Source organism: Oratosquilla oratoria, chromosome 30, assembly GCF_046742065.1.
Source record: "Oratosquilla oratoria isolate Oo_2021 chromosome 30, ASM4674206v1, whole genome shotgun sequence".
NCBI classification, from domain to species: Eukaryota; Metazoa; Arthropoda; class Malacostraca; order Stomatopoda; family Squillidae; genus Oratosquilla; species Oratosquilla oratoria.
This window is the reverse complement of record NC_134806.1, coordinates 31769955-31791039: the sequence shown is the minus strand read 5'-3', so window position 1 is coordinate 31791039 and position 21085 is coordinate 31769955. Positions and strand designations below refer to the sequence as shown.

General features: G+C 34.1%; 1 protein-coding gene across 10 annotated transcripts in view; it reads left to right on the top strand.

Annotated features, from left to right (window-relative positions):
• Window positions 1-21085, top strand: part of tutl (immunoglobulin superfamily member turtle) — a 302646-nt gene that overhangs the window by 76245 nt on the left and 205316 nt on the right. For all 10 annotated transcript variants that reach the window (XM_076212759.1, XM_076212758.1, XM_076212755.1 and 7 more), the window contains exon 11: window positions 1155-1327. In XM_076212759.1, the coding sequence (XP_076068874.1) occupies window positions 1155-1327 (173 nt within the window). The remainder of the gene's footprint in view (window positions 1-1154; window positions 1328-21085) is intronic.

Here is a 21085-nt window from a genome sequence, read left to right as displayed (position 1 = left end):
TGGGTGGTAGACAGGCATCTATGAGGAACTAAGATGAGAAGAAAGAAAGGGTGGTGGATGGCAGTGAAATGGGTGGAAGTGGGTGTGTGCCTTTTCACTTGGCTACCTCTGTTATAAGGGGGAACAAGCCCTTGGTATATAGGTAGATAGTTTTTTACTTATATTTTTTCCTTCACCATTGCCTTGCTTTACTAGAAGTTGCCATTTCAAGTTGGTCAGATTTTCTCATGATGGTCAGCAGTCACCACCTTATTTTCTTTATGGGAGCAAAATGCCACATTGACTTACAAAATCAAGACCATGCAAGACAACCATACAAAAACACATACACTCACATAACAAAACAAGATCTCCAGGGCCATCCACTAAATGCTCTACAAGTATTCCACTAAATTCCCTCAGATATCCACTGTACATCTAGGCATCCCTCCCATGACAAGCAAGAATCATCCTACCATTACATTCAGTTCACCAACTAACTTTAAAACAATATCAACACAAATTAGGCCTTGTCATAGAAGTAAATTACCTGAGATGTAATTGCCACATGGAAGATGCTGAACACATAATCCAATATTGTTGTACTCTAGCCTTACCAAGACAAAAACACAATAGCTATTCCTTGAGAGACTTGTGGATATCCTGCAAGAGGAACCTGGGGCACTTGATTCACTGATTAAGTGTACTTGTTCTTTTGGGTTGGGTTTAGTGTCTACTGTTATTATTAAGTTGTGTATGTCTTTGTTTTCTTGATTGTTAAGAACCATATCAAGGAGGCATAGTCAAGTGTGGTTCTTATGGGTTGTTTGTAAACTGATCAGTGTTTCTTCCTGATGTCCAAAATCACTGCTTGCTACAGATCTTAATATGGTTATTTTCTTGCTTGTCTACACTGGCATATCTTTGATGTGTGGGTTGAAGGATATATTTGTATAAAAATTTAGGGTTATAATTTCTGGGGTTTAAACCACTGGTAGATAGCCATTTAATCTAACTGTTGGGTATTTCTGATATATACACAATTAACTTGTGTAAAAACAATTGGAAAAGAATGGTTTTGGTGTGTTAATAAAAAACTCTTAAGCCAAATCTTAATGTAATTAGTACAATACATAAATTTCAGTTAATTAATACCATTCTCTGTATTTGACCAGGTATCGTGTGAAGGGTGTCAGCAAGTGGTCACAAATTGATGTGAAGCCTGCTGGAAGTACAAGTGTGACCATTCACAACCTCAACCCAGGCAACAAATATGAGTTCCAAGTACAGGGGAAGAACCGCATGGGTGATGGCATGTTTTCTGAAGTTATCATGGCAGCCACTAAAGGTAAGGGTGGAATGGAAGGACAGCCATATTTCAGAGGAAATGGCTAAGATTTTGATCAGAAATGAAGTGGCAGATTTGAATATATGAACTGTCTGTCTGAAGTATAAATATTTTGTATGTGTGGTGTATATATATATATATATATATATATATATATATATATATATATATATATATGTATTTATATATATATATATATATATATATATATACACATATGTTTACATACATAAACAATAATATGTGTGCATAAGAATATATTATGCACATGTGTGTATAGTAATGTATTTGTGCTATGTATACAGATATTAAAACAAAAATTTGTATTTACCTTGTATTTTACGGGAAGGGGAGCTATACTCATGATGTCTCATCTCCATATCTCATTTCACCTAGACTGTTTTTTAATTCATGTATCATTTTTGCACACACCATATTCTCATCTAACCTGTTCCAGACATCTATTATCCAGTGGGAAAAGCTGTTCTTTTTCAAGTCTCTTCTATAATTGTCTTTCTTGATTTTCTTTCCATGTCCTCTTGTATCTCTACTATATAATTTTATTAGATCCTCTCTATCAATAATTTCCATGCCTTTCATGATTCTATAAATAGTTATCAAGTCTCCTCTCTTTCTTCTTTGCTCCAATGTCTGTAGCTCAAGTTTTGCCAGCCTCTCCTCATATGATAGTTCTGAGAGCATTGGTGCCAATTTCATAATTGCTCTTTGTATTCTTTCAAGTTTTGTTATACATTTCTTTTGTACTTGGTGACCACATCGTTACTGCATACTCCAATTTTGGACTTATCAAAGTGACTAGTATTTTCTTCACCATTTCTTTGTCCAGGTATGTAAATGCCACTTTTATTGATCTTATTAAATTAAGTTTCTCCAAAAATTCTGTATATATGTTTCTCAGGGGACATATTCATAATAATGATTCCTAGGTCCTTCTATTTTTCCACTTTTTTAATTTCTTCCTCTCCCAATGTATATGATCCCACTATTCTTTTTTTGCTTCTTCCAAATTCCATTATATTACAATTCTTAATATAGAATTCCATCTCCCACTTCCTACTCCATTCCCATACTTTATTGAGATCACTTTGCAGCAACTTACACTTTTCTTCGGTGCTCATTTTTTTCAACATTTTTGCATTGTATGTGAAGAAGCTCACATAACTTTTAATTCCTTCATACATATCATTAATATATAACAAACATTATTGGGGCCAAAACTGTTCCTTGTGGAACTCCACTAATCACCTCATCCCAATTGGAATGTTTGTCTTTTATCACCACTCACATTTTCCTTTCATGCAAGAAGTCTTCCATCCACTTAAGTAGTTTGCCCTATATTCCTCCTGCAATTTCTAATTTCTTTAGCAATTTCTTATGTGGCACCTTATCAAAAGCTTTTTTCAGGTCTAGAAAGGCACAATTAGCCCATCCATCTTTTTCTTGTATTATATATATTAGTCTTGAATACACATCAAGTTTGTGACAAAAATGGCACCTACACTGTCAAATCTGACATATGAACAAAGATTGGAGAAATTACAGTTGCCAACACTAGAACAGAGAAGGGAAAGAGGTGATTTGACCATTTTCAGAATTATGAAAGGGATGGAAGTTCTTAATAGAGAATACTTGTTAAAGTGGGACAGAAGAGAAACAAGAAGACACAAAAAGAAATTAAAGAAAGACAGTTACAGAAGAGACCTGAAAAAAATAGCTTCCCACATAGAGTGATCGATATCTGGAACAAACTGAACAGAGAAACAGTGAATGCCAGAACTATACACGATTTTAAGAACAAACTGGATGTGGAGAGATATGAAAAAACAGGTCACCGTGAGCATAGCTTTTGTCCCATAAAATACTACTAGGTAAATAAATACATGATCTTCCTTTTCTAAATCTAAACTACCTGGATTTAGTACATTGTTTTTTTCCAAATGCTTTACCCATCTAATTTTGATAATTCTTTCACAAATTTTAGCTACCGTACTTGTAAGAGAGTCCAGTCTATAGTTTGTACAATCTTTGTTTCCCCTCTTATATATTGGTACTATATTTGCTCTTTTACAATCTTCTGGAACTTTTCCTTCCTTTAATGAACTGCTTATTAGACTATGTATTTTGTCTGTTAGTTCATTCCTGCATTCTCTCAAAATCCAGTTTGCCATTTCATCTGGTCCACGTGATTTTCTGACATCGAGATTACTCAAGTGATTCATTATTTCATTCTTTGTTCTATCTCTTTCATAGGGGGGACTTTCCCCTCCCACTTGACATCTCTAAGTTGTACTTTTCTCTCTCATAAACACTGATTTAAAATGCTTGTTCATAACTTCTGCCATTTCTATTTCCTCTGTGTATTCTATTCCTCCTTGTCATAGTTTCACTAATTCTTCTTTGTTTTTCAGTTTGTTGTTTACAAATCTATAAAATAGTTTTAAGTTGTTCATTACATTTTTCTATGACATCCTTTTCATATTTTTTCTTTTCTTCTCTGTGCACTTGTACATATTCATTTCTATAACCAGTATATATTTTCCATTTTTCAGGTTTTTTGTCTTTCCTCTTTTTTATCCAAGCTTTATCCCTTTTAACTTTTAACTCTCTACATCTTTTGTTGTACCAACATTTTATATATCCTTTTTCTTGTTTTTGTCTTGGAACATACTTTTCCACTCCTTCCTTTTAAATTTTTGTCAGAATTTTCCATTTCTCTTCTACTGTTGTTTCCTCTTTGTATATCTTTTCCCAGTCTGCTTTTTGAAAATGTTCTCATTTTACCAATTTTTTTTTTTCATACATCATTCTTCCCATTCTATATTGTTAGTTTTTTCTCATGTATTTTTCTTCATGTAGGTTCAGTTCTACTAATATGTGGTCATATTTACTTGTGTATTATATTCAATCTTGTCCACTACTTCAGGTTCTGATGTGATTATTAGGTCTAGGCTTGATGGCTCTTCCTCATTTCTATACCTAGTATTCTTTTGTATCCATTGTGTCTGTACATTCTATAATCATATCAAGTAGTACATTTCCCCATAGGTCATCTCCACCCCTCACTGTCATCTCTTCCCAGCAGATTTCTTTACAATTAAAGTAACCCATTATAACTATTCTTCCTCCATCTTCCGTTATCTTATTTGGTGTAATCCTTGTGTCTTCTAACATATTCTTGTGTTCTCTTTCCACGAAGCCATTTTAGGAGGCACATAATTTACCACAAACTTCCTGCTCTTCTTGTCCCTGTCCTCTATGTCCATCATAATCATTTCCACTCTATTCTTTCCATATGAAACATTCCTCACATTTATGTCTTTCTTAGTCAGGAACATAACTCCAGTACCTTGTTTTACTTCTCTGATTCTAATCAAATAATTATATACACTATGTCCTACACTGTTGGGTGGTAATGGACCTTTCAATTTTGTTTCCACAATTCCCATTATGTCAGGTTCCTTTTCCATCTGGTAATCATTCAGTTCATTCAAGCCTGTTTTTAATCCATCTGTATTTGTGAAAGACACTTTTAATTTTCTGTTACCTCTATCCTCTTTTCTGTTTTTCTCTACCATGAACTATTTCTTCACTTTCATATCCACTACTCTCCAATAGAATTTCTCTTTGACTCTGTTCTGTTCTCATTTTTTCCATAGCTTTGATTCTTTTTGTTTTCTCTTCCTCTCTTTCCTCTTTATTCATCTCTCTTTTTATCCATATCTTTTTATACTGATCACTTTCTGCTAGTTTTCCTATTTTTGATAAGACATTCTCTTCTGTCATTTGTGACCTGAATTGAACCTTATTTGGTCAGGTCTTGTCTATACTGTATTTCACCAACTATATATTTCATAAATTTCTTTGCCTATTCACCTTTAAATATTTTAGTACCTTGTTCACTCTTTCTTTCTCCACTCTTACTCTTGTAGTCCTATTTGGATTATATTTCTTTTCCATTCTTAATATAATTATACATTTCTTTTTATCTGCTAAATCTCTTACTATATTCTCCTTCTCTCTCACCACTTTAATATCTGTGTCCTTAGTGTGTTCCTTCATCTGTTGTTTCACTATATCTCTAAATTCAATTTTGCTATTCTCCTGAACCTTTTTCTGACCACCTACCTCTTTTACTATGGACTCTTTATTCTCTTTATTATTCCTCTTTAACCCCTTCCATATGGTGCCGCACACGTAGGCGTCATGAGGAGCAAGTGGATTCGCGATGCTGCCATATCGGCGTCTTGATTATATTTATTGTAGTCGCCCCTGTGTTTTTACATTATCTCTAATATGCTCTTAATCCCATTCTCTGTGGTTTTCAAAATTCACGGGTGAAAGAGAGAACGATCGATATAAGCCGTGACTATATTTTATGATGCGAGTATTATTACGACACGTCGTACGGCTGGCATTGGCTGCTGCCCGCGAGATTTAAGTCCCATAGTGAAGTGGTTAATTCTTCATTCTCATCCTTTACTTCTTTTAACTGTCTTTTTAATTCTTCTATTTCTTTATGCTTTGGTTCTCCTTTAGTTCTTCCAATTTATCAACTCTTTGTGTAATCAATGCAAGTTGGCTAAACCTAACCTCCCATGATTCGATCATTTCTGTTAATTTTTCCTCTAGACTTTCTAATCAGAGGATGGTGTCATCTCCTCCCTCATTAAATCCATAGAAATAATTATCTCCACTTTCTATTGTGCTGCTCTTATCTATATTTCTAATTTTAATGCGTTTACTGATTTCTTTGACTTCACCTGTGTTGTCTACACATCTCTTGTTTACATTCCTTCTGACGTCTGGGGCCTGTTTGTCCCCTTCCTCATTTCCTTCCATTTTCCTCAATAATCCCTCCCCTCCTTTTTCTTCACATTCCCACTACACCACAACCTCTCACCACCCCTTCTAATACAACACAGGTACTCCCTTATCGTTTAAATTCATGAAAATGCATTTTTTTTTCTTTTCCGGAGTTCCTATATTCGCCGTCAATTCGACAATCATGTGTTTTTTGGATACTAAAAGAATGCAAAGAACTAGATATTGTGAGATACAAATACAGGTCACTACAAGCATAGGTCCCCTTCCTATACAATTAGGTAAATAAATACACACACACACACACAAGATATGAAGACGGGACACCACGAGCATAGCTCCCCTTCCCGTAAAATACAACTATGTAAATACACACACACCACGAGCATAGCTCCCCTTCCCGTAAAATACAACTAGGTAAATACACATCGGTCAAAGTGACAATGAAGTTAGGAACTCCAGGAAAAATTCAAGTTTCATCGATCTCAACAACGAGGGATTACCTTTGTTGTATTAATAGGGAGGGGAAAGCTTGTGGTGTAATGGGAAGGTGAAGAAAAAAGAGAAAGAGAGGGATTACTGAGGAAAATGGAAGGAAATGAGGAAGGGGATGAACGGGCCCCGGATGTTAGAAGGGGTGCAGAACACACAGACGAGGAAGAACAAGGAAGCAGAAGTGTCAAAAGCAGACATATAGATAGCAGATCAATGGAAAGAGAAGATAACTGCTTTTATGGATTTCAGGAGGGAGGAGGTGACAATCTCCCCCCACTAGTAAATCTAAAGGAGAAACTGAAAAAAAATGAATGAAGCATGGGAGGTTAGGTTTAACCAATTAACACTATTTACCCAAATAGTTGATCAACTGGAAGAACTAAAGGAGAATCAAAACCAAACTAAAGAAATAGAAGAATGAAAATGACAGTTAAGAAAAGTAAAGGATGAAAATGAGGAATTAAAGAGGAATAATAAAGAGAATAAAGAGTCCATAGCAAAAAGGGGTAAGTGGTTGGAAAAAAGTACAAGAGAACAATAAAATTGAATTTAGAGGTATAGTGGAACAGCAGATGAAAGAACAAACTAAGGACACAGTTATTAAAGTGATGAAGGAGAAGGAGAATATAGTAAGAGACTGAGGATAAAAAGAAATGTATAATTATATTAGGGATGGAAGAGAAGTATAATCCAAATAGGACTACAAGAATAAAGGAGGTAAAGAAAAAGTAAATAAGATATTAGAAGTAATTCAAGAAGATGAACCAGAAACAGGGAAACAAATAGAAGAAATATATAGAATAGGGAAATACACTTAGACCAGACCAATTAAGGTTAAATTCAGGTCACAAACGACAGCAAAGAATATCTTGGCAAAATCAGGAAAACTAGCAGACAGTGATCAATATAAACAGGTAAGGATAAAAAAGGAAATGAATAAAGAGGAAAGAGAGGATGAGAAAACAAAAAGACTAGAAGCTAAGGGGAAAAAACGAGAAAAGAACCGTCAGAAAAAGATAAATTTTATTGGAGAGTAGTGAATATGAAAGTGAGGAAATGGTTCATAGCAGAGAAAAACAGAAGGGAAACAGACAACATGATGGAAGTAGCAGAAAATTAAAAGTGTCTTACACAAATATAAATGGCTTAATAACAGGCTTGAATGAACAGAATGATTACCTGAAGGAAAAAGAACCGGACATAATGGGAATTGTTGAGACAAAATTGAAAGGTCCACTACCACCCAACAGTGTAGGACATGGTGCATATGATTATTGGATTAGAAATAGAGAGGTAAACCAAGGGGGTGGAGTTATGTTCCTGACTAAGAAGGATATAAATGTGAGGAATATTACATGTGGAAAGAATAGAGATGATTATGATGGAAGTGGAGGACAAGGATGGGAAGAGCAGGAAGTTTGTAGTAAATTATGTGCCTCTTAAAACAGAGATAATTAATTCTATGGATTTAATGAGGGAGGAGATGATAACCTCCCCCGACTAGTAAGTCTAAAGGAAAAAACTAACAAAAATGAACTAAGTATTGGAGGTTAGGTTTAGCCAACTAGCACTAGTTACACAACGAGTTGATAATTACTTCTATGGATTTAATGAGGGAGGAGATGATAACCTCCCCTGACTAATAAGTCTAGAGGAGAAACTAACACACATGAATGAAGTATTGGAGGTTAGGTTTAGCCAACTAGCACTAGTTACACAATGAGTTGATAAACTGGAAGAACTAAAGGAGAATCAAAACCTAAATAAAGAAATAGAATAATTACAAAGACAGTTAAGAGAAGTAAAGGATGAAAAAGAGGAATAATAAAGAGAATAAAGTGTCCATGGCAAAAGAGGCAAGTGGTTGGAAAAAAGTCCAAGAGAATAACAAAGTTGAATTTAGAGATATAGTGAAACAACAGATGAAAGAACAAACTAAGGACACAGTTATTAAAGTGATGAGAGAGAAGGAGAATATAGTAAGAGAGCAGATAAAAATAAATGTATGATTATATTGGCTGGAAGAGAAGCGTAATCCAAATAGGACTACAAGAGTGAAGGAGAAGAAAAAGCAAACAAGGTATTAAAAGTAGCTCAATAAGATGAACAAGAAATAGGGAAAGAAATTGAAGAAATATATAGATTGGAGAAATACAATATAGACAAGTCCAGACCAATTAAGATTAAATTCAGGTCACAAACAACAGCAAAGAATATCTTATCAAAATAGGGAAACTAGCAAAAAGTGATCAGTATAAACAGGAATGAATTAAAAGAGAGATGAATAAAGAGGAAAGAGAGGAAGAGAAAACAAAAAGAATCGAAGCTAGGGGAAAAATGAGAACAGAACAGAGTCAAACAAAGAGAAATTCTATTGGAGAGTAGTGGATATGAAAGTGAGGAAATGGTTCACAGTAGAGAAAAATGGAAAGGAAACAGAAAATAGGATGGAGGTAACAGAAAATTAAAAGTGTCTTTCACAAATATATATGGCTCAATAACAGGCTTGAATGAACTGAATGATTATCTGCAGGAAAAAGAACTGGATATAATGGGAATTGTAGAGACAAAATTGAAATGGCCATTATCACCCAACAGTGTAGGACATGGCACATATAATTATTGGATTAGTAACAGAAGTAAAACAAGGGGGTGGAGTGATGTCCCTGACTAAGAAGGATATAAATGTGAGGAATGTTACATATGGAAAGAATAGAGATGATGATGATGGAAATAGAGGATAGGAAGTTTATGGTAAATTATGTGCCTCCTAAAATGACTTTGTGGGAAGAGAGAACACAAAAATATGTTAGAAGACACAAGGATAACACTAAATAAGATAATGGAAGATGTAGGAAGAATAGTTATAATGGGTGACTTTAATTGTAAAGAAATCTGCTGGGAAGAGATGACAGTGAAGGGTAGAGATGACCTATGGGGAAATGTACTATTCGATATGATTATAGAACATACAATGATGCAATGGATACAAGAGAATACTAGGTACAGAAATGAGGAAGAACCATCGAGACTGGACCGAATAATCACATCAGAACCTGAAATAGTGGAGAAGACTGAATATAAGATACCACTAAATGTGACCACATATTAATAGAACTAGAAGTAATTGAGGAAAAATACATGGAAAAAAACAAACAATATAGAAAGGGAAGATTGATGTATGGAAAAACAAATTTTGATAAAATATGAGAATTTTTTTTCAAAAAGTAGACTGGGAAAGGATACACAAGGAGGAAAGAACAGTAGAAGAGAAATGGAAAATATTGACAAAATTCTATATGGAAGGAGTGGAAAAGTATGTTCCAAGACAAAAACAAGAAAAAGGATATGTAAAGTGTTGGTACATCAAAAGATGTAGGGAGTTAAAAGACAAAAGGGATAAAGCTTGGATAAAATGGAAGAAATACAAAAGACCTGAAAAAAGGAAAATATATATTAGTTATAGAAATGAATATGTACAAGTGTGCAGATAAGAAAAGAGAAAATACAAAAAGGATGTCATAGAAATATGTAAAGATCAACCAAAACTATTTTATAGATTTGTAAACAACAAACTGAAAAAGAAACAAGAAATAGTGAACCTATGACAAGGAGGAGTTGAATACACAGAGGAAATAGAAATGGCAGAAATTATGAACAAGCATTTTAAATCAGTATGAGAGGTCGAGTGGGAGGGAAAAGTCCCCCCTATGAAAGAGATAGAAGTAACAAGGAAAGAAATAATGAATCACTTGAGTAATATTGATGTCAGAAAATCACATGGGCCAGATGAAATGGCAAACTGGATTTTGAGGGAATGCAGGAATGAACTAACAGACAAAGTACATAGTCTAATAAGCAGTTCATTGAAAGAAGGAAAATTTCCAGAAGATTGGAAAAGAGCAACTATAGTAACAATATATAAAGGAAGACCCTACTAACTATAGACTGGTCTCTCTTACAAGTATGGTAGCTATAATTGTGAAAGAATTATCAATATAAGATGGGTAAGGCATTTGGATTTAGATAAGGAAGATCATGCATCACAAACTTGATGTGTTTCTATTCAAGGCTAATATATGTAATACAAGAGAGAGATGGATGGGCTGATTGCATTTCTAGAACTGCAAAAAGCTTTTGATAAGGTACCACATAAGAAATTGCTAAAGAAATTAGAAACTGCTGGAGGAATACAGGGCTAACTGGTGAAGTAGATGGAAGATTTGTTGCATGAAAGAAAAATGAGAGTGGTGATAAAGAGACAAACATTCTAATTGGGTTGAAGTGGTTTGGAATTCCACTAGGAACAGTTTTGGCTCCAATAATGTTTGCTATATATATATATATATATATATATATATATATATATATATATATATATATATAAATATATATATATATATATATATATATATATATATATATATGAATGATATGGATAAAGGAATTGAAAGTTATATGAGCTTTGTGGATGATGCAAAATTGTTTAAAAAAGTGAACACTGTAGAAGATTGTGAGTTGCAGAGTGATCTCAATAAAGTATGGGAATGGAGTAGGAAGTGGGAGATGGAATTTAATATTAAGAAGTGAAGTATAATGGAATTTGGAAGAAGCAAAAAAAAAGAATAGTGGGATCATATAAATTAGGAGAGGAAGAAATTAAAAAAGTAGAAAATGAGAAGGACCTGGGAGTCATTATTATGAATAATACATCCCCTGAGAAACATATAAACAAAATTTTGGAATAACTTATAAGAACTATCAAAGTGGCATTTACATACCTGGATGAAGAAATGGTGAAGAAAATGCTAGTCACTTTGATAAGACTAAGATTGGAGTATGCAGCGACGACATGGTCACCAAGTACAAAGAAAAAAATATATAACAAAACTTGAAAAAATACATAGAGCAATTACGAAATTGGCACCAATGCTCTCAGAACTATCATATGAGGAGAGGCTGGCAAAACTTGAGCTACAGACATTGGAGCAAAGAAGAGAGAGAGGAGACTTGATAACTATAGAATCATGAAAAGCATGGAAATTATTGATAGAAAGGATCTTATATAATGGGATGGTAGAGATACAAGAGGACATGGAAAGAAAATTAAGAAAGACAATTATAGAAGAGACTTGAAAAAGAACAGCTTCTCCCACAGGGTAATAGACGTTTGGAACAAGTTAGATAAAAATGTGGTGTGTGCAAAAATGATACATGAATTTAAATATGGTCTAGATAAAATGAGATATGAAGACGGGACACCATGAGCATAGCTCCCCTTCCTGTAATATACAACTAGATAAATACATACACAATCGTCGAATTGACAGCATAGATTGGAACTTCAGAAAAAAAAAATGCAATTTTTGTGGATTTAAATGATAAGGGAGTTCCTGTGCTGTGTTAATAGGGAAGGGGAAACCTCGCAGTGTAGTGGGAAGGTGAAGAAAAAGGAGAAGGGAAGGGATTATTGAGGAAAATAAATGAAAATGACGAAGGGGACGAACGAGCCCTGGACATGAGAAGGAATGTAAAAAAGAGATGTGCAGATGACACAGGTGAAGTCAAAGAAATCAGTAAAGGCATCAAAATCAGAAATATAGATAAGAGCAGTGCAATAGAAAGTGGAGATAATTATTTCTATGGATTTAATGAGGGAGGAGATGACAACCTCCCCCGATTAACAAGTCTAGAGGAAAAACTAACAAAAATTAACGAATCATGGGAGGTTAGGTTTACCTTGTTGCACTGATTACACAAAGAGTTGATAAATTTGAAGAACTAAAGAAGGAGAACCAAAACCTAAATAAATAGAAGAATGAAAAAGACAGTTAAAAGAAGTAAAGGATGAGAATAAGGAATTAAAGAGGAATAATAAAGAGAATAAAGAGTCCATAGCAAAAGAGGTAGGTGAGATATAGTGAAACAACAGATGAAGGAACACACCAAGGACACAGTTATTAAAGTGATGAGAGAGAAGGAGAATATAGTAAGAGACTTAGCAGATAAAAAGAAATGTATAATTGTATTAGGAATGGAAGAGAAACATAATCCAATTAGGGCTACAACAGTAAGAGATGAGAAAGAAAGAGTGAACAAAGTACTATAAATATTTAAAGAAGGTGAAAAGGAAATAAGGAAAGAAATTGAAGAAATATAATCTGGGGAAATACAGTATAGACAAGACCAGACCAATTAAGGTTAAATTCAGATCACAAATGACAGCAGAGAATGTCTTATCAAAAACAGTAAAACTAGCAGAAAGTGATCAGTACAAACAGGTATGGATAAAAAGAGAGATGAATAAAGAGGAAAGAGAGGAAGAGAAAACAAAAAGAATCAAAGCTAAGGAAAAAAATTAGAACAGAACAGAGTCAGACAAAGAGAAATTCTATTGGAGAGTAGTGGATATGAAAGTGAGGAAATAGTTCATAGGAGAGAAAAGCAGAAGGGAAACAGAAAAGAGGATGGAGGTAACAGAAAATCAAAAGTGTCCTTCACAAATATAGATGGGTTAATAACAGGCTTGAATGAACTGAATGATTACCAGATGGAAAAGGAACCTGACATAATGGGAATTGTAGAGACAAAATTGAAAGGTCCATTACCACCCAACAGTGCAGGACATGGTGTATATAATTATTGGATTAGAAATAGAGATGTAAAACAAGGTGGTGGAATTAAGTTCCTGACTAAGAAAGACATAAATGTGAGGAATGTTACATATGGAAAGAATAGAGTGGAGATGATTATGATGGAAATAGAGGACAGGGACAAGAAGAGCAGGAAGTTTGTGGTAAATCATGTGCCTCCTAAAATGGCTTTGTGGGAAGAGAGAGAACACAAAAATATGTTAGAAGACACAAGGATAACACTAAATAAGATAATGGAAGATGGAGGAAGAATAGTTATAATGGGTGACTTTAATTGTAAAGAAATCTGCTGGGAAGAGATGACAGTGAAGGGTGGAGATGACCTATGGGGAAATGTACTTGATATGATTATAGAACATACAATGACACAATGGATACAAGAGAATACTAGGTATAGAAATGAGGAAGAGCCATTGAGACTTGACCTAATAATCACATCAGAACCTGAAGTAGTGGACAAGATTGAATATAAGACACCACTAAGTAAAAGTAGCCACATATTAGTAGAACTGCAACTAAATGAAGTAAAATACATGAGAAAAAATGAACAATATAGAAAAGGAAGAATGATGTATGGAAAAACAAATTTTGATCAAATGAGATTTATTTATATATTTTATTTTTTATTATTATTATTATTATTATTTTTTTTTTTTTCAAAAAGCAGACTGGGAAAAGAACAAAGAGGAAACAACAGTAGAAGAGAAATGGAAAATTCTGACAATTCATAAGGAAGGAGTGGAAAAGTATGTTCCAAGACAAAAACAAGAAAAAGATTATGTAAAATGTTGGTACAACAAAAGATGTAGAGAGTTAAAAGATAAAAGGTATAAAGCTTGGATAAAATCGAGGAAAGACGAAAAACCCGAAAACTGGAAAATATATACTGGTTATAGAAATGAATATGTACAAGTGTGCAGAAAAGAGAAAATACAAAAAGGATGTCATAGAAAAATGTAAAGATCAACCAAAACTATTATATAGATTTGTAAACAACTGAAAAACAAAGAAGAATTAGTGAAACTATGACAAGGAGAAATAGAATACACAGAGGAAATAGAAATGGTAGAAATTATGAACAAGCATTTTAAATCAGTGTTTACGAGGGAGAACATACAACTTAGAGATGTCAAGTGGGAGGGGAAAGTCCCCCATATGAAAGAGATAGAAGAAACAAAGAATGAAATAATAAATCACTTGAGTAATCTTGATGTTAGAAAATTGCATGGTCCAGATGAAATGACAAATTGGATTTTAAGAGAATGCAGTAATAAACTAACAAACAAAATATATAGTCTAATAAGCAGTTCATTGAAAGAAGGAAAAGTTCCAGAAGATTGCAAAAGAGCAAATATAGTACCAATATATAAGGGGGGAAACAAAGAAGGCCCTATAAACTATAGACTGGTCTCTCTTATAAGTACAGTAGCAAAAATTTGTGAAAGAATTATCAAAAGTAGATGGGTAAAGCATTTGGAAAAAAAAAAAACAATGTACTAAATCTGAGGCAGTTTGGATTTAGTCAAGGAAGATCATGTGTCACAATCTTGATGTGTTTCTATTCAAGACAAATAGATATAATACAGGAAAGAGATGGATGGGCTGATTGTGCCTTTCTAGACCTGAAAAAAGCTTTTGATAAGGTGCCACATAAGAAATTGCTAAAGAAATTAGAAACTGCAGGAGGAATATAGGGCAAACTTCTTAAGCGGATGGAAGACTTCTTGCATGAAAAGGAAATGAGTGTGGTGATAAGAGACAAACATTCCAATTGGGTAGAGGTGATTAGTGGAGTTCCACAAGGAACAGTTCTGGCCCCAATAATGTTTGCTATATATATTAATGATATGAATGAAGGAATTGAAAGTTATATGAGCTTCTTCACAGACAATGCAAAAATGTTGAAAAAAGTCAACACTGAAGAAGATTGTGAATCACTGCGTAGTGATCTCAATAAAGTATGGGAATAGAGTAGGAAGTGGGAGATGGAATTCAACATTAAGAAGTGTAGCATAGTGGAATTTGGAAGAAGCAAAAATAAAAAAAAAAAAGAATAGTGGGATCATATACATTGGGAGAGGAAGAAATTAAAAAGTGGAAAAACAGAAGGACCTACGAATCATTATTATGAATGATATGTCCCCTGAGAAACATATAAACAAAATTTTTGGAGAAACTTATATTTCAGTAAGATCAATCAAAGAGGCATTTACATACCTGGATGAAGAAAGGGTGAAGAAAATACTAGTCACTTTGATAAGACTAATATTGGAATATGCAGCGATGACGTGGTCACCACGTACAAAAAAATGTATAACAAAACTTGAAAGAATACAAAGAGCAATTATGAAATTGGCACCAACTGTCCTAGACGTAGTCATAACACTCAGAGGGCACTTAGCATATCCTACTCTGCCTATGGCTTGACAGTGCAATGGTACTAATCTTGACCAGTAACTCAGCAATCCAAGCCCTGCCCAGAGCTGAAAAATAAATTCAGCATTGCTGTACTGCAATCCAGCACTCCAACTCTGATGGGCAAGGAGTTGGGGTGATGTGTGTGTAAGGTCACAGCATTACTCATAGATCAGGGCATATATGAGATCTTGAGATCTCAATGAAGGGAGCTGTCAATCATGAGTCTAGTATGTGACCTAAGACTGTGGAGAATTACACTGCCCCCACACTATCCCTAGACAACAACACAATATTTCTTCCCTGAAGAAGAAAACTCTTCTCTATTGGTTTGTTCAATGGCCATTGCCATTTACCTGGGAGCTGTAGGTATCTTGCAAGAGAGATTTGGGGCAATGGATTGATTGATGTCAGGACCCTCATCCTTGATCTTACTGCCATGGGTGGCCTTACCAGAAGTTAATGCTTTGGACAGCATCACTCTGAATTGTAGGAATGAGCAAACATTTACTACAATTAGGTAAACAGTTCATTAAGATGTGGAGGGGTACCATACTGCTGAATAATATAATTTGGCATAATTAAGAATAAAACAGTGAAATTCTCTTGGTACAGAACAGAGTTAAGAAATTCTGTATCTGAAGCATAACATTAGGCAAAGATTACAGTGGCAGAAAAGATAGTGTGCATTCAAACAATACAACAAATTGTATCAAAGTGAGGGGGCCAATGATGGGTACCTGCTTGTGGTGATGTTGAGATGACATGAGAGAATAATCTTGTTCATCTTCATATCCCATTAACATAATCTCCAGATAAAGATGCAGCCCTAAGGGGATGTCTCCAAACCAGACCCAAGATTTCTGCCTGTCAACTTGTATCTTTCCTTCATTTTTTTTATGTAAGAATAGCTGAGAACCAATGGCTACTCCCTTAACCCTCCTACCACCTAGTGACACAGAAATAGATCTATACTAAAACAACATAGACACAGTCCAGAGTTTCTCCCCTGCTTGCTCTTGCAAGGCTGTTTGTTGCCAGTCAGTGAAACCTGCATCATCATCATCCTCATCATCAGTGGTAACATAGTAAATTTGGGATATTGGATATTATTAGAATAACCTCCATCCTGTAAAACACAATTGTACATATGCACACATACAAGTTTATGATGTTTATGTATGATAACATATTTTGGTATGAAGATGTGTAAATCAAAGATAGAGATAGAATGAGTAGATAGATGGAACAGGTATTTATTGGTAGTGCAATACTCCTCTTCTGTAACTGTCTTTCTTGCATTCCTTTGCACATTCCCACACCCACACTTGTTCCCACAAGAACTTGAACATTGTCAATACTCTTGTCTTAAATCATGTTACTTCTAGTGCTATGCAGTACTTTAGCAGTATCTATATTTCTGACCTTTACTTGGTGTCATATGATTCTAAATGATAGCTATAGAATAAATTATTAAAGATTTTAGTGACGACAAATTATGTGAATCTGTAAGTCAAAGAGCTGTTACTATAGTTCTAGTTGATGCTGTGCAGCATATTTGGTATGAAAATGGGTGAGCATTTGAATTAAAATTATATCACAACTATTTCTAAAGTTAGCCTAAAAAAAAAAAATTCTTGTTCTGTGATTGTCTTGAGTCCATGTTATGTACTGAGTATTCATTTTTGAATACTGTAGCTAAACTTCTCAACATGATTTCATGTAGTCTCATAGTCAGAGTCATACAAACTTCCCGTTCTATTTCTTAAAATGATTACATATATTAAGATTACAGTAATTATAATAAATCCTATGCTAGTTGAATCACATGTAAAATAGACTAGCAACAATGGAACTTAAAATGTACCTATCTCATAATTATGTATTTGTTAAGTGGAGCAGATTAAAAAAAGAGCTTAGGTCACTGTCTCCATAAATTGATTGCAACTTTAGTCCATGATGTAAGTAATTCAGCACTACCTTGAATACATCATTCATAATTTCTCAGTTAAAAGAATTTTATTGAGGAAAACTGAAAACTAGGATATAACACTGGATATTAAATATAATCTGTACATATTATATATACATTGTATATATGTATATATAAATACATATGTATATATATATATGTAATATATATATATATATATATATATATATATATGTTTATATATATATACATATATATATATATATATATATATATATATATATATATATATATATACACACATGAGGTCTGTTAAAAAATATGCGGACTGACATCATAAAGCAAAATGTACTTTATTTAGAAGTTACAGATCTGGGTCCCTTTTAATGTACTCTCCTCCCCAATGCATGCACTTATCCCAATAGTATTTCCACTTGTTAAAACAGTCCTGGTACACTTCTTTTGTAATGTCCTTCAGCTCCTTCGTCACATTTGCCTCAATCTCGGGAATTGTCTCAAATCTTCTTCCTTTCGAGGGTCTTTTGAGTTTGGGGAACAAGAAAAAATTGCAAGGAGCAAGGTCAGGTAAGTAGGGGGGCTGTATATACACACATATATATATATATATATATATATATATATATATATATATTATATATACGTATATATATATATATATATATATATATATATATATATATATATATATATATATATATATGTACAATACTGAATGGGTCCCAGTGATTAAAGATACATTTTAACAACCACAATGTACTTTAATTCTAAGCCATCAACATCGGGAGACCCAATGGAGGCCACATACAGAAATTGAAATGCGGTCCTGCCAAGGACTCAAACCCAGCAATCACGTGATAAGTGCAGTTGGTAAGTTACAATGGCACTTGTCATGTCATTGCTGGGTTTGAGTCCTTGGCAGTACTGCATTTCAATTTCTGCATGTGGCCTCCATTGGGTCTCCCGATGTTGATGGCTTAGAATTAAAGTGCATTGTGGTTGTTAAAATGTATGTACATATATATATATATATATATTCCATGCCATCGCAATTGAGACTGAGAGTCGCTTGAAGGAGGCATCCGTTGGAAACTGAAATGTGGACGAGCCGAGGATTCGAACACACCTTACCCATAACAAAGTTACAGTGACATAAACCAATACGCTATCTTGATAGCGTATTGGTTTATGTCACTGTAACTTTGTTACAGGTAACAGTGACATAAACCAATACACTATCATGATAGCGTATTGGTTTATGTCACTGTAACTTTGTTATGGGTAAGCTGGGTTCGAATCCTCGGCTCATCCACATTTCAGTTTCCAACGGATGCCTCCTTCGAGCGACTCTCACTCTCGATTGCGATGGCATGGCATTAAAAGAGATTTGTGGTTGAAATATATATATATATATATATGTGTGTGTGTGTGTATTTACCTAGTTGTATTTTACGGGAAGGGGAGCTATGCTCGTGGTGTCCCATCTTCATATCTCATTTTATCTAAACTGTTTTTAAATTCATGAATTGTTTTTGCACACACCACTTTTTCGTCCAACTTGTTCCAGATGTCTATTACTCTTTGGGGAAAGCTGTTCTTTTTCAGGTCCCTTCTATAACTGTCTTTCTTGATTTTCTTTCCGTGTCCTCTTGTATTTCTACTATCCCATTTTATTAGATCCTCTCTATCAATAGTTTCTATGCTTTTCATGATTCTATGAATAGTTATCAAGTCTCCTCTCTCTCTTCTTTGTTCTAATGTCTGTAGTTCAAGTTTTGTTAATCTCTCTTCATATGATAGTTCTGAGAGTGTTGGTGCTAGTTTTGTAATTGCTCTTTGTATTCTTTCAAGTTTTGTTATACATTTTTTTGTACTTGGTGACCACATCGTCACTGCATATTCCAATCTTGGTCTTATCAAGGTAACTAGTATTTTCTTCACCATTTCTTCATCCAGTTATGTAAAAGCCACTTTGATAGTTCTTATCAAATAAGTTTTTCCAAAAGTTTTGTTTATATGCTTCTCAGGGGACATATTATTGTGTGTGTGTGTGTGTTTATGTGTATATATATATATATATATATATATATATATATATATACAGACGCTCCTCTACTTACGTTCATTCGTTTTAAGTTTTTTCAATTTTACGTTAGAACTGACTAAAAAAATTTTGTTAGTGAATTTTGGCGTTTATGGAATTTATGGATGTATAGTACAGCATGAACGGTCATACATTACTGGAACATACAGTAACAACTTACGTTCATTTTCACATTACGTTCGGCTGTTCGGAAAGTAACTAAAATGTAAGTTGAGGAGCGGCTGTATACATATATGTATATATATATATATATATATATGTATATATATGTATATGTATGTATATATATATATTATATATATATTTAGATATATATATATATATATACAGTATATATATATATTATATATATATTTAGATATATATATATATATATACAGTATATATATATATACATATATATATTATATATATGCTATCGTGCGTTCAAATATTGTGTTTTACTGGTATTGCTCGTTCAGCTATAGCGCTTTACTGCTATCGCGCATTCAGCTATTGCGCGTTCAGCTATCACGTTTTACTGCTATTGCGCGTTCAGCTATCACGTTTTACTACTATTGTGCGTTCAGCTATCACGTTTTACTGCTATTGCGCGTTCAGCTATTGCATTTTACTGCTATCGCACTTTCTTGAAAAGCTAACACAATTTCCATATCGTGCATCAAATTGGCTGCTATCGCGCGCATTTAGCCCAAATTTTAATACCGCGCAGCTGCCATCACGCACCTCCGTGACGTCACGGACAGCGGCCATCTTTGTTGGCTTGAGCTGCACGCTGATTGGTCGAGGGTTTGTTTACATGTAGAGGCCACCACACCGCTCCTACTCGGTGCGCTGTGTGTATTTACCTACTTGTATTTTTACAGGAAGGGGAGCTATGCTCATGGTGTCCCATCTTCATATCTCATTTTATCTAGACTTTTTAAATTCGTGTATTGTTTTTGCACACACCACTTTCTCATCTAACTTGTTCCAAATGTCTATTACTCTGTGGGGAAAGCTGTTCTTTTTCAGATCTCTTCTATAACTGTCTTTCTTGATTTTCTTTCCATGTCCTCTTGTATTTCTACTGTCCCATTTTATTAGATCCTCTCTATCAATAGTTTCTATGCCTTTCATGATTCTATAAATAGTTATCAAGTCTCCTCTCTCTCTTCTTTGCTCTAATGTCTGTAGCTCAAGTTTTGCTAGTCTCTCTTCATATGATAGTTCTGAGAGTGTTGGTGCCAATTTTGTAATTGCTCTTTGTATTCTTTCAAGTTTTGTTATACATTTTTTTTTTCACTTGGTGACCACGT